The following is a 15,622-nucleotide window of genomic DNA, read 5'->3' as shown; positions in this document are numbered from 1 at the left end:
ATAAAGAACTACATTTACAGGGCACATAATCAGCTACCGAGGTGTTTAGTGTGTCTTCCCTGAGCAATGAGTTTTCCGTTCGCCTTGTTGGTGAGATCCACTGTTGCAAATGCCAAAGTCCTTCCTTGTTTTAAAACCTGCGCAGTGATCAGGATGTCTTCTCCAATTTTAGCTGCATTCATGTATCTGTTTGTTAGAAAGCAAACAAATATAAGTGTTAAGAGTCTCCAGATGATGAATGGAAGTCATTTAATTATTAAATGGAGACTGGGACTTCTTTTATCCCATTTTTGTGCTTTCTAAATAAAAGCGTAATACCTTTAAAGCCTCAGCTACACCATTATTGGCAAGGGATTAAAATGCATGTTGACCTGTTTTGTGACAACATGCCCCTATAAATGTCACAGTTGGAAGAATTTTCAAACCAATAAAAGAAATTTATAACCAGACATTTATGAAAAATACCCATATTCAGAGCAAATAGTTCAAATATTCAGCTAAAATATAAATTTTTATCACATAGTTTGCCATTGTGGTTTTATTGTTTTCACTTTATCCAACAGTTGTTGCAAAATTATGATATTGAAATGATAGTTTGAGAAACATAATTTAAATTTGTAAATGTATAATTGTACATCATTGTCTAATTGAAAGACTGTTTAGAGCTAGATAGAAAAACCCAACATTCAAACCACTGCATTTATGTAACTAGACTATAATAACATGCTGTTATAATATTTATTTATATTTAGAATTGGTAACATTTTAGTTAAGGGTCCAATTCTCACTATTAACTAGTTGCTTATTAGCATGCATAACATGTCTGTTTATTAGTACTTATAAAGCACATATTAATGCCTTATTCTGCATGATCATATTCTACATTGCTTAAAAGGGTAGTTCACACAAAAATGAAAAATCTGTCATCATTTACTAGTTGTTCTGAATTTGTTTCTTCTGCTGAACACAAAAGATGATATTTTGAAGAATATGGGTAACCAAACAGTTGATTTCCCCATTGACTTGCATAGTATGGAAAAAAAAATAAAAATACTATGGAAGTCAATGGGGCCCATCAACTGTTTGGGGACCGACCTTCTTCAAAATCTCTTCTTTTGTGTTCAGCAGAAGAAAGAAATTCATACAGGATTGGAACAACTTGAGAGTGAGTAGATGACGACAAGTTTCATTTTTTCATTTTCCCTTTAATCCTACACAATACCTAAACTTAACAACTACCTTACTAACTATTAACAAGCAGTAATTATAAGTTTACTGAGGCTAAAGTCGTAGTTAATAGTGAGAATTGGACCCTAATCTAAAGTGTGACCGTAGAATTATATATTTTTTATATTTCCATTTTTCAATTTTTAACTTTATTTCAATTTTTAACTAATTGTTTGCCGAAAACAATTAGTGTTAGTTAACCATATACTCGCCCTTGCTTCCCTATACATGGCACAGTAACACATACTTTAATGGTCCTGTACAGTGACACAAACATATACCCAAGAGCTCACGTTATGTTCATATCCACGCTGACTCCAGGAGCTCCTCTCTCAGTGTACATGATGGCAGTAGTGGAGATCACATCCACCAGTGTGGCTGTCAGTCCTCCGTGAAGAGTGCCTCCTCTGTTAGTGTGTTCCTCCTCCACCTTCATCTCACACACCACTTTCCCAGGGGTTGCAGACAGTATTTCGACCTGATCACAATATGAACGGCTCATTATGTTTACTGCAGTGTGAAGTGGTCGGGCTGGTTTGCATATCAATGTGTGGTTTGTCAAGGAGAATCGCTTAATTTAACAAAGACACCTACCTTACTTAAAACCCGATCAAATCCAGGACAATCTACCATCGCTCTCATGATCTCTTTTAGTGATTTTAGCGACAACGAAACCATTGCTGCTATTGCAAATACCAAAACACAGTAAAGGACAAGTTAACTCTGTTTGAAAGGTTGCCTAAATGTTATACAAAATAAGAGTGTTAATATTTTAAGAGGTTAAGGCATTTTGGAGTCCTCCACTGCCGAGAAGAAATTAAATTGTCCACTACACTATTCTAAATGGGTAAAAAAAAAACGCATTTTCGTTTTTTTAACGATTTAATCAACGAATATTTTTAGAAGCTAAGACATACCATTCGGCTGTAAGGACTTTTATTATGAAATAATGGATCGAGTCGTTTCAATGAATCTGCTGATTCATTTTACAAAGTCATTCGGAATGTTTCGTTCAATATGACTGAATCAATTTGAACTTTTCAGGCAACACACTTTATTTTAGAATTGTTTAATGTTAATGCTAATTATATTTGGGTTCTAAATGTCTCTTGCTCCAATTCATGGCTGCAACAAACTGTACTGGCATACACGAGCCTAACAAATTTGATTAATATAGTATTCGTGCATGGAAGGTTAACAGAATTGCTGAATCGTTTTTGAAACAACTGTTCGAAAGAACCGATTCTTTCAGTACTACAGTTAAATTCTTCCGGAAACCCTCTGTTTGAACAATGGTAATTCTTCGGTTAAAAAGATGCAACGTTTACTGTGAAAATTAAGTTTATAATACTTTGAGGTCGTGATTATAGTAAAGTGTATATAAAGTAGGTCCAGCGACCAAAAACATATGTAAATATCGATATGTTATCCGTATTCTCCGGGATCCACCCGGAATGTTTTTGTAGCTGTACACATTCATATCCCGCCGTTATATTCAACCACGAACATGTCCAGCACTGTAATGTCAGGTAACCATAAGGATCAACCAATGTCTGCTTTAGAGGAAACGAGGACGAGTCTTTGCGATCAGTTTGCCTCTATCTCTGGATCGGACAGTGCCGTGGCGCAGTGTTACTTAGCAGAAAATGAATGGGACATGGAGGTAACGTTATATGTATCTATTACTGCACCTTATGAACGCACTTTATGGGTAAAGTTTTCCATTAAGCCATTAGATTGAGTATAGCATGTATAGTAATTAACGCCGTTCTTTATTTATTTGTGTGTTCCTGCCAGAGAGCCTTGAACTCTTTCTTTGAAGCTCATATGGATTCAGTATTTGATGTTGAAGACGCAGAGGAAACTAAAAATGTGCCTGGGAATAAGAGAAAGGGGGTGAATTCTTCTGACACTGCTGATACTTCTGGAACAAAGAAGAAATTTAAGACGGATAAGGTGGATTGGTAATGTTCTCTACTCAACACTATTACTTAGAAAACTTAATTTACTCTATACTTTTAATTAAAAATATTCCAAAGTCACCATGAATTTACATTTTTAGTATCTGTTATTTATCTGTGCACATTATTATTTTTTTAAAAAAGTTTGCCTGTATAACTTTTAATCAAAATAACCTCCCCTACCTCTTGCACAATGTGTTTACTGGTGTGAGGGCGGGATCAGCCTGTCACTCACATGACATCACAGCAGTAGCAAAACATAACCATCAAACGATCCAATGCAATTCCCATTCGCAATTTCTGATTCATGCTGACTTTGTTTCTTTCTCTCCTTTTTTTTTTTTTTCAAATTGTTTTTTTGTGCAGCATTGACCTGACAGCAGAGGAACCCACTTGCTCCAGCAGTGTGAATTTGACGAAAAGTCCGGCTGAAAATGGCGTAACCGAATCTGATGCTGAGGACAGCAAGCTCTCCATAATCAGCTGGAATGTGGATGGTTTGGACACATTAAGTCTTGCAGAGCGTGCCAGGGGCTTGTGCTCATATCTAGTTCTGTGAGTTGTTTAGAGACCCCTTATGACCTCTAATTCATGTATAATGTGACAATACGGTAGTTTTGTTTTACTCTTAGTTCGCTTTTATCTGTTGTTCATTTGTAGATATACACCAGATGTGGTTTTTCTTCAAGAACTCATTCCAACTTACATTCAGTATCTTAAGAAACGTGCTGTCAGCTACCTGTTTGTTGAAGGTAAGAGTATATCTCAGTGAAGTTATTTATGGGTAATTTGCTGATTCATGAAGTTCTCCTGTCATTGCAGGGAGCGATGACGGTTACTTCACGGCAATAATGTTGAAGAAATCGAGAGTAAAACTTTTGGAAAGTGAAATCATCAGTTACCCCACAACACAAATGTTGAGAAATCTGTTAGTTGCTCAGGTGAGTTTGTGGTTTATAAGCGCTATCCAAAGATTGTTTGGGGAGATAATGGCATAGGTGTATTTCTTAAAGGAATCAGAATTACACTACCATTCAAAGTTCGGGGTCGGTAAGATTTTATATTTTTGAAAGAAGTCTCTCAAATGTTCACCAAGGCTCCATTTATTTGATCAAAAATGAAATGGCATTACAAAAACAAATCACTTTTGATTGATTTATTGCATCCTTGCTGAATAAAAGTATTAATTCTTTTTTTTTTAAAAACTAACCCCAAAATTTTGACCGTTAGTGTGTGTATACATTAATATTTACATTTCTAGGTTGGTGTGTCTCATTTATACACACATACATTTCTCTTTTGACTCTGTGGTTTCTTATTAAGGCGACTTTCTCCGGTAAAAAGCTGTACTTGATGACATCACATTTAGAAAGCTGTAAGAACCAATCAGAGGAGAGAATGAGACAACTGCGGGTCATACTTCAAAAGATAAAGGAAGCACCAGAAGATGCCATTGTTATTTTTGCCGGAGACACTAATCTCAGAGACACTGAGGTAAATATAAAGTCTTTAAAAATCACCACATGAACTAGATCAGTGATTCCCAACCAGTGGTACACAGAGTTTGTTTAACCTGAAGAAAATATTAATTTAACTATGAGTTTGTTTAACTTATGAGTTTGTTGATAAATTATGATTTAATTTTGGTATACTTGGAATGATTTTGAATTTTCTTGGTTAAACCTATAAAATAAAATGTAATTGTTGACAAAAAAATCTGGGAAATTATGTATTGTGTTAATAATGCAAGTCAAAATGAACCCATGAAAGCCACTTGAGTTTTACTGACTAACAATCACAGTAAAGGTCCGAAATTCGCGTCCGAAATTTTCGCACGTTAAAAAATTTGTAAGTTAAATGAATAATTTTTTGCACGTTAAAAAAGACCTCACGTTGTGTCAATCACGTTTACACACTGCCTTCGAAACTTTCGTCTGTCATAAAAAAAATCGGGTCCGGTTCGATTTTCTGCGTTTTTCGCATCCGTAGCGAGCATTTTGAGAGGTTTTTTGACAATTCAGAGTCACTGAATGACGAATACGAAAATTTCGGACTCAGTGTGCAAGGACCTTAACTCCAAATATGATGGAGGAATGAAAGCGCAGTGCAATGCAGTATTTCTGAAGAATGTTTCTGTCCGTGTAGGTGGTAAAGGTGGGAGGTTTGCCTCCAGGTGTGTGCGACGTATGGGAACAGCTGGGCAAACAGGAACACTGCCGATACACCTGGGACACCAAAGCAAACAGCAATAAGACTGTGCCTTACATCAGCAAATGTCGCTTCGACCGCATCTTCCTTAGGTCTGCTAAAACTGGCCCAGGAGTCACTCCTGACCACATGGCCTTGGTTGGAATGGAGAAACTAGACTGTGGCCGATATACCAGTGATCACTGGGGAATTTACTGCACTTTCAACACATGATTATTAAATACCAAAACGACCAGATGTCTTCCATATAGAAGATAGTTGGTTTTAAAGTGTTGTGAATTTTTTGATGAAGAGTGCCTTGAAATTCAGACTACTGATCAGTGTAAGAAACAAAGGCATATAGATAATAATAGGATGCATAGCTGGATTGAGAAAGGGGTTTTAATAAAATGGTTTACGTTTTTAAACCGCAGTACTCATTACTTAACAGTTTTATTTTGTATTTGTTGGACAAAATCTTTTATCACAAACCATGATTTCGGTCAATCACTGCTCTCCCATATCTTGGTGGTATAAATCAATTTTTTTTTGTGTTAATGTTTTCTGTGAATTTTTTTTAAAATATGAAAGTGTTGACTGAATTTAAATGATTTTATTTAAATAAAAAAGATCCTGATTTATTGTGGCACATGTTGTGTATCCTATATTTTACCACAAGTGGTCAGTATTTCCCAAATATTATGGCCCTTTTTGTAAACAATCTTTAGAAAGCCATTAGAACATAGGCACAGTGTACCATTATTGCAACTACAGTATATGTGTGCATATATATATATATATATATATATATATATATATATATACACAGAGGTTAAATTGTGTCCCAATTTACAACTTATAGGCCTATAGAATAGCAAAGTAGGCCTAATCAATATACAAGACTGAACCACATAAGTTAGATGTGAAATATAAAGCCTATCATGATCATTTTGCCAACAATGAACCATGGATTTGTTTAGTTTATAATACATTTTATTTTTAACTTAAACATACAACATCTAACATTCAAAACTTCTGTAGCCTTGTGCAAACTTATTCAATAGAATTAGACTTCTAGAATGTTCTTTCCAGTGCAAAAAAAATATATTTTTAATTTAATTAGACAACATTTTAAGGAGGTGTAGTGCAAATATATTTATATAATTATACTTCCATTATAGTTAACTTTCTTTCCAGTGCAAAACAATAATATAAAAACATAAATAAAAAAGCTAATAAAGAAAATCTAAAATATTGCACTCAAATACTGCATTCAAGCAATACAACACCTGTATGTATGCACATGGAAAATCTCACAGAAATAAATAAACCTCCAGACTAAGCACATTGTGCAGCTATTTTTTCCATGTGTACTTTTTTGATTTCTTTACAATGTTAGGCTAAACCTGTACTATCTCTTTTAAAGGAGACATATCATGCTTTTAAATTGTTCCTTTTTACATATACATCATACATTTGTGGTCTATATAAAGCGGAACTGCAATGCTTGGGTCTGAATTCCTCATTATTATAGCTCCACGGGCCCCTTTTTATCCCTTTTCTGAGGTGCTTCTGACAGCAACTCGTTTTGGTGCGGTCTCTTTAAATACATTTGAGACACTTCATACCCCGCCCCCTCTCCAGGTTGCAGAGGTTCAACTCCACCCCGTTCGGCCATTTTTGTAGTCTGATATCAGAGATAGGATTATCTAGCGGCACAGAAACTTTTTATTCACACGTTATTAACATAATGTCAACAACGGAAGACTTGTCCAGCCAGCATTACATGTTCGAGCCAGAGTTGGAGCCGGATCGAGATGAAAATGAAGACGACGAACCTGCAGAACAACGTCTTCATATTGGATGTATTGCAATGGTGTGTTACTGTATTTACACATGAAACTTTGGTCTTCCGACATTTTACCACCGTGTCGATTTATTTTGATTAATATGTGCAAGGGAGAGAGAGCTAGACAGCATCTAGTTTGGAGACGGTGTCTTGTTTACACTTTCGCCGGGCTCCGAGAGAGAGTGCGAGCGCGCGCGCGACCGGGTCTCTCTCTCTCTGCTCGTTCTTTCAGTTAAACATGCGCCACAAGCGCGGCAGTTCATCTACAATAGACGGTGTAATGAAGCGTGTGGGTTACTACATCCAACAACCGAACATTTTAACTTACCCTCTCGTAACTTCTGCATCCTTTAGCTTGGACTACAAAATTGCAGCGAGAAATAATAATGGCGGATCGCTCGAAGTGTTGGGCTGGAAGTCAATGTCCTTATTTGGCAGTTCCGCTGCAAATACTGTGACGTGATAGTTCACAAAACGTCATAGATAACAGAAAAATCGGAACAGGTTGAAAAATATGACCAAAACAGAATATAAAGATATCAACGAAGCACCTGAAGAGAATAATTTCATATTTTCTGTACTTCTAAACACTCCAAATATACAACAAAATGCATTTAAGGGCTAAAAAAGTGCATTTAGCATGATATGTCCCCTCTAATATAATCACTTTCTTATGAACTAATTTGAGTTTTAAAATTACATAGCCTACCATATCAGCTGGAGACGTCTGACGGACAAGGAACCGTGACATCGCTCGGCCGTGTATTCATTGTCCCTCACGCATTCCAGCCACGGGTAGTCATTTTCCCATTCAATTCTATATTTTTGTGCTCTTTTCTTTTTCGCCGGCTGCTCGGAGGAAGTCATTTTTACATTTCCCGCTGTTGTCACTTGTCGTCATCGTTGCTACGATACGTGACTCACAATGACTGAAACGACCAATTAAAAGGGCATTCTCTGATGATGTTCCAAGATGTTAAAAACGCTACGCTGATCATAGACAATCCGGGGGAGAAATAAGTAGCCTATCTACCGCACCGTCGGGGTTTTTTTTCACTGCACTGAATTGATTCTCAAAAATACGGAACAAAGTGCGTTCCGTATCAGTTCAATACGGAACAAGACTTTTATGTGTCAAATACGGAACGATTCCGTATTATACAGAACGGTTGGCAACCCTAGGTCCACAACACACCCTGACAGAGCTCAGCTCCGTCTCCTTCAGCACCAAATATTGTTTTTCCACTTGAATTATTTTTCATCTCCTGGCAAATACATGGCATATATGAGACTGCATAATTAGCAAGACTACACAGAGACAACCAGGCTACATGGAATTATCAGACATCATAATGCGTTCTCTGGTTCAGCACCCCGCCCACAGCCATCAAAGGAGAACTGTCGCGTAACAGCGACATTACCATGGAAACCCGCAAACAGCTAGAGCGATCGAGCAGGAATTACAGTGTAATAATACACTGTGTTATTATACCTTTATTACAGTGTAATAATACACTGTGTTATTATACCTTTATTACAGTGTAATAATACATTGTCTTATAATACCTTTATTACAGTGTAATAATACATTGTGTTATTATACATTTATTACAATGTAATAATACATTGTGTTATTATATCTTTATTACAGTGTAATGATACATTGTTTTATTATACCTTTATTACAGTGTAATAATACACTGTGTTATTATACCTTTATTACAGTGTAATAATACATTGTCTTATAATACCTTTATTACAGTGTAATAATACATTGTGTTATTATACATTTATTACAATGTAATAATACATTGTCTTATTATACCTTTATTACAGTGTAATAATACATTGTGTTATTATACATTTATAACAATGTAATAATACATTGTGTTATTATATCTTTATTACAGTGTAATGATACATTGTCTTATTATACCTTTATTACAGTGTAATAATACACTGTGTTATTATACCTTTATTACAGTGTAAAAATACATTGTCTTATAATACATTTATTACAATGTAATAATACATTGTGAAATTATACCTTTATTACAGTGTAATAATACATTGTCTTACTATACCTTTATTACAGTGTAATAATACACTGTGTTATTATACCTTTATTACAGTGTAATAATACACTGTGTTATTACACCTTTATTACAGTGTAATAATACATTGTCTTATAATACCTTTATTACAGTGTAATGATACATTGTCTTATTATACCTTTATTACAGTGTAATGATACATTGTCTTATTATACCTTTATTACAGTGTAATAATACACTGTGTAATTATACCTTTATTACAGTGTAATAATACATTGTCTTATAATACCTTTATTACAGTGTAATGATACATTGTCTTATTATACCTTTATTACAGTGTAATAATACACTGTGTTATTACACCTTTATTACAGTGTAATAATACATTGTCTTATAATACCTTTATTACAGTGTAATGATACATTGTCTTATTATACCTTTATTACAGTGTAATAATACACTGTGTTATTATACCTTTATTACAGTGTAATGATACATTGTCTTACTATACCTTTATTACAGTGTAATAATACACTGTGTTATTATACCTTTATTACAGTGTAATAATACATTGTCTTATAATACCTTTATTACAGTGTAATGATACATTGTCTTATTATACCTTTATTACAGTGTAATAACACATTGTGGTATTATACCTTTATTACAGTGTAATGATACATTGTCTTATTATACCTTTATTACAGTGTAATAACACATTGTTGTATTATACCTTTATTACAGTGTAATGATACATTGTCTTACTATACCTTTATTACAGTGTAATGATACATTGTCTTATTATACCTTTATTACAGTGTTATAATACACTGTGTTATTATACCTTTATTACAGTGTAATGATACATTGTCTTATTATACCTTTATTACAGTGTAATGATACATTGTCTTATTATACCTTTATTACAGAGTAATAATACACTGTGTTATTACACCTTTATTACAGTGTAATGATACATTGTCTTACTATACCTTTATTACAGTGTAATGATACATTGTCTTATTATACCTTTATTACAGTGTAATAATACATTGTCTTATAATACCTTTATTACAGTGTAATGATACATTGTCTTATTATACCTTTATTACAGTGTAATAATACATTGTCTTATTATACCTTTATTACAGTGTAATAATATACTGTGTTATTATACCTTTATTACAGTGTAATGATACATTGTCTTACTATACCTTTATTACATTGTAATGATACATTGTCTTATTATACCTTTATTACAGTGTAATGATACATTGTCTTATTATACCTTTATTACAGTGTAAAGATACATTGTCTTATTATACCTTTATTACAGTGTAATGATACATTGTCTTATTATACCTTTATTACAGTGTAATAACACATTGTGGTATTATACCTTTATTACAGTGTAATGATACATTGTCTTATTATACCTTTATTACAGTGTAATAATACATTGTCTTATTATACCTTTATTACAGTGTAATAATACATTGTCTTATTATACCTTTATTACAGTGTAATAATACACTGTGTTATTATACCTTTATTACAGTGTAATAATACATTGTCTTATTATACCTTTATTACAGTGTAATAATACACTGTGTTATTATACCTTTATTACAGTGTAATAATACATTCTTATTATACATTTATTACAGTCCCATAATATATTGTGTGATTCTACCTTTTTACAGTGCCATAATACATTGTGAAATTATACCTTTATTACAGCGTAATAACACATTGTGGTATTATACCTTTATTACAGTGTAATAATACATTGTGTTATTATACATTTATTACAATGTATTAATACATTGTGTTATTATACATTTATTACAATGTAATAATACACTGTGCTACTATACCTTTATTACAGTGTAATAACACATTGTGGTATTATACCTTTATTACAGTGTAATGATACATTGTCCTATTATACCTTTATTACAGTGTAATGATACATTGTCTTATTATGCCTTTATTACAGTGTAATGATACATTATCTTATTATACCTTTATTACAGTGGAATGATACATTGTCTTATTATACCTTTATTACAGTGTAATAATACATTGTCTTATAATACCTTTATTACAGTGTAATAATACACTGTGTTATTATACCTTTATTACAGTGTAATGATACATTGTCTTATTATACCTTTATTACAGTGTAATAATACACTGTGTTATTATACCTTTATTACAGTGTAATAATACATTGTCTTATAATACCTTTATTACAGTGTAATAATACATTGTGTTATTATACATTTATTACAATGTAATAATACATTGTGTTATTATATCTTTATTACAGTGTAATGATACATTGTTTTATTATACCTTTATTACAGTGTAATAATACATTGTCTTATAATACCTTTATTACAGTGTAATAATACATTGTGTTATTATACATTTATTACAATGTAATAATACATTGTCTTATTATACCTTTATTACAGTGTAATAATACATTGTGTTATTATACATTTATAACAATGTAATAATACATTGTGTTATTATATCTTTATTACAGTGTAATGATACATTGTCTTATTATACCTTTATTACAGTGTAATAATACACTGTGTTACTATACCTTTATTACAGTGTAAAAATACATTGTCTTATAATACATTTATTACAATGTAATAATACATTGTGAAATTATACCTTTATTACAGTGTAATAATACATTGTGTTATTATACATTTATTACAGTGTAATAATACATTGTGCTATTATACATTTATCACAGTGTAATAATACATTGTGTAATTATACCTTTATTACAGTGTAATAACACATTGTGGTATTATACCTTTATTACAGTGTAATGATACATTGTCTTATTATACCTTTATTACAGTGTAATAACACATTTTGGTATTATACCTTTATTACAGTGTAATGATACATTGTCTTATTATACCTTTATTACAGTATAATGATACATTGTGTTATTATACCTTTATTGCAGTGTAATGATACATTGTGTTATTATATCTTTATTACAGTGTAATGATACATTGTCTTATTATACCTTTATTACAGTGTAATGATACATTGTCTTATTATACCTTTATTACAGTGTAATGATACATTGTCTTATTATACCTTTATTACAGTGTAATAACACATTGTGGTATTATACCTTTATTACAGTGTAATGATACATTGTCTTATTATACCTTTATTACAGTATAATGATACATTGTGTTATTATACCTTTATTGCAGTGTAATGATACATTGTCTTATTATACCTTTATTACAGTGTAATGATACATTGTCTTATTATACCTTTATTACAGTGTAATAACACATTGTGGTATTATACATTTATTACAGTGTAATAATACATTGTGCTATTATACATTTATCACAGTGTAATAATACATTGTGTAATTATACCTTTATTACAGTGTAATAACACATTGTGGTATTCTACCTTTATTACAGTGTAATGATACATTGTCTTATTATACCTTTATTACAGTGTAATAACACATTGTGGTATTATACCTTTATTACAGTGTAATGATACATTGTCTTATTATACCTTTATTACAGTATAATGATACATTGTGTTATTATACCTTTATTGCAGTGTAATGATACATTGTCTTATTATACCTTTATTACAGTGTAATGATACTTTGTCTTATTATACCTTTATTACAGTGTAATGATACATTGTCTTATTATACCTTTATTACAGTGTAATAACACATTGTGGTATTATACCTTTATTACAGTGTAATAATACATTGTCTTATTATACATTTATTACAATGTAATAATACATTGTGAAATTATACCTTTATTACAGTGTAATAATACATTGTCTTATAATACCTTTATTAGAGTGTAATAATACATTGTGTTATTATACCTTTATGACAATGAAATACATTGTGCTATTATACATTCATCACAGTGTAATAATACATTGTGTTATTATACCTTTATTACAGTGTAATAACACATTGTTGTATTATACCATTGTTACAGTGTAATGATACATTGTCTTATACCTTTATTACAGTGTAATAATACATTGTGTTATTATACATTTTTTACAATGTAATAATACATTGTGTTCCTATACCTTTATTACAGTTTAATAATTCAATAATAATACATTGTGAAATTATACAATCACAGTATTATAGTACATTGTGTAGTATACCTTTATTACAGTATAATAATACATTGTGAAATTATACCTTTATTACAGTGTAATAATACATTGTGTTATTATACCTTTATTGCAATGTGATAATACACTGTGTTATTATACATTTATTACAATGTAATAATACATTGTGTTATTATACCTTTATTACAGTGTAATAATACATTGTGTTATTATACATTTATTACAATGTAATAATACACTGTGGTATTATACCTTTATTACAGTGTAATAACACATTGTGGTATTATACCTTTATTACAGTGTAATGATACATTGTCTTATTATACCTTTATTACAGTGTAATAATACACTGTGTTATTATACCTTTATTACAGTGTAATAATACATTCTTATTATACATTTATTATAGTCTCATAATACATTGTGTGATTCTACCTTTTTACAGTGCCATAATACATTGTGAAATTATACCTTTATTACAGTGTAATAATACACTGTGTTATTATACCTTTATTACAGTGTAATAATACATTTTGTTATTATACAGTTATTACAATGTAATAATACATAGTGTTATTATACCTTTATTACAGTGTAATAATACATTGTGTTATTATACAGTTATTACAATGTTCTAAAACATTGTGAAATTATACCTTTATTACAATGTAATACATTGTGCTATAATACCTTTATGACAATGAAATACATTGTGCTATTATACATTTATCACAGTGTAATAATACATTGTGTAATTATACCTTTATTACAGTGCCATAATACATTGTAATTATACCTTTATTACAGTGTAATAATACATTGTGTTATTATACATTTATTACAATGTAATAATACATTGTGTTATTATACATTTATTACAATGCCATAATACATTGTAATTATACCTTTATTACAGTGTAATAATACATTGTGTTATTATACATTTATTACAATGTAATAATACATTGTGTAATTATACCTTTATTACAGTGCCATAATACATTGTAATTATACCTTTATTACAGTGTAATAATACATTGTGTTATTATACATTTATTACAATGTAATAATACATTGTGTTATTATACATTTATTACAGTGCCATAATACATTGTGAAATTATACCTTTATTACAGTGTAATAATACACTGTGGTATTATACCTTTATTACAGTGTAATAACACATTGTCTTATTATACCTTTATTACAGTGTAATGATACATTGTCTTATTATACCTTTATTACAGTGTAATAATACACTGTGCTATTATACCTTTATTACAGTGTAATAACACATTGTCTTATTATACCTTTATTACAGTGTAATGATACATTGTCTTATTATACCTTTATTACAGTGTAATAATTCACTGTGTTATTATACCTTTATTACAGTGTAATGATACATTGTCTTATTATACCTTTATTACAGTGTAATAATACACTGTGTTATTACACCTTTATTACAGTGTAATAACACATTGTGGTATTATACCTTTATTACAGTGTAATGATACATTGTCTTATTATTACTTTATTACAGTGTAATAACACATTGTGGTATTATACCTTTATTACAGTGTAATGATACATTGTCTTACTATACCTTTATTACAGTGTAATGATACATTGTCTTATTATACCTTTATTACAGTGTTATAATACACTGTGTTATTATACCTTTATTACAGTGTAATGATACATTGTCTTATTATACCTTTATTACAGTGTAATGATACATTGTCTTATTATACCTTTATTACAGTGTAATAATTCACTGTTTTATTATACCTTTATTACAGTGTAATGATACATTGTCTTATTATACCTTTATTACAGTGTAATAATACACTGTGTTATTACACCTTTATTACAGTGTAATAACACATTTTGGTATTATACCTTTATTACAGTGTAATGATACATTGTCTTATTATAACTTTATTACAGTGTAATAACACATTGTGGTATTATACCTTTATTACAGTGTAATGATACATTGTCTTACTATACCTTTATTACAGTGTAAGGATACATTGTCTTATTATACCTTTATTACAGTGTAATAATACATTGTCTTATAATACCTTTATTACAGTGTAATGATACATTGTCTTATTATACCTTTATTACAGTGTAATAATACACTGTGTTATTATACCTTT

General features: G+C 30.7%; 2 protein-coding genes across 2 annotated transcripts; one reads left to right on the top strand and one right to left on the bottom strand.

Annotated features, from left to right (window-relative positions):
* Positions 1-29: 29 nt before the first annotated feature.
* On the bottom strand, positions 30-1,972 carry acot13 (acyl-CoA thioesterase 13; the record flags this gene model as incomplete). The annotated part of the gene is made up of 3 exons (XM_081377156.1): positions 1,822-1,972; positions 1,521-1,705; positions 30-186 (listed from the first exon to the last, which is right to left on the bottom strand). The coding sequence occupies exons 1-3, from the start codon at positions 1,903-1,905 to the stop codon at positions 30-32; spliced, it is 426 nt and encodes a 141-aa protein (XP_081233282.1). The 5' UTR covers positions 1,906-1,972.
* On the top strand, positions 1,701-6,024 carry tdp2b (tyrosyl-DNA phosphodiesterase 2b). The gene is made up of 7 exons (XM_081377153.1): positions 1,701-2,890; positions 3,025-3,191; positions 3,555-3,743; positions 3,849-3,940; positions 4,011-4,129; positions 4,512-4,682; positions 5,334-6,024. The coding sequence occupies exons 1-7, from the start codon at positions 2,735-2,737 to the stop codon at positions 5,607-5,609; spliced, it is 1,170 nt and encodes a 389-aa protein (XP_081233279.1). The 5' UTR covers positions 1,701-2,734; the 3' UTR covers positions 5,610-6,024.
* The last annotated feature ends 9,598 nt before the right edge of the window (positions 6,025-15,622 follow it).

This window comes from Scardinius erythrophthalmus (genome assembly GCF_964197995.2).
Source record: "Scardinius erythrophthalmus genome assembly, chromosome: 10".
Classification (NCBI taxonomy): Eukaryota; Metazoa; Chordata; class Actinopteri; order Cypriniformes; family Leuciscidae; genus Scardinius; species Scardinius erythrophthalmus.
This window is presented reverse-complemented; position numbering and strand designations above follow the sequence as displayed.

Bases quoted from the DNA above. Each gene is read 5' to 3' on its own strand.
- tdp2b (XM_081377153.1), top strand. From the start codon at position 2,735: ATGTCCAGCACTGTAATGTCAGGTAACCATAAGGATCAACCAATGTCT. The intron at 3,744-3,848 runs GTGAGTTGTTTA...GTTCATTTGTAG, and splicing joins TTGTGCTCATATCTAGTTCT to ATATACACCAGATGTGGTTT. The intron at 3,941-4,010 runs GTAAGAGTATAT...CTGTCATTGCAG, and splicing joins CAGCTACCTGTTTGTTGAAG to GGAGCGATGACGGTTACTTC.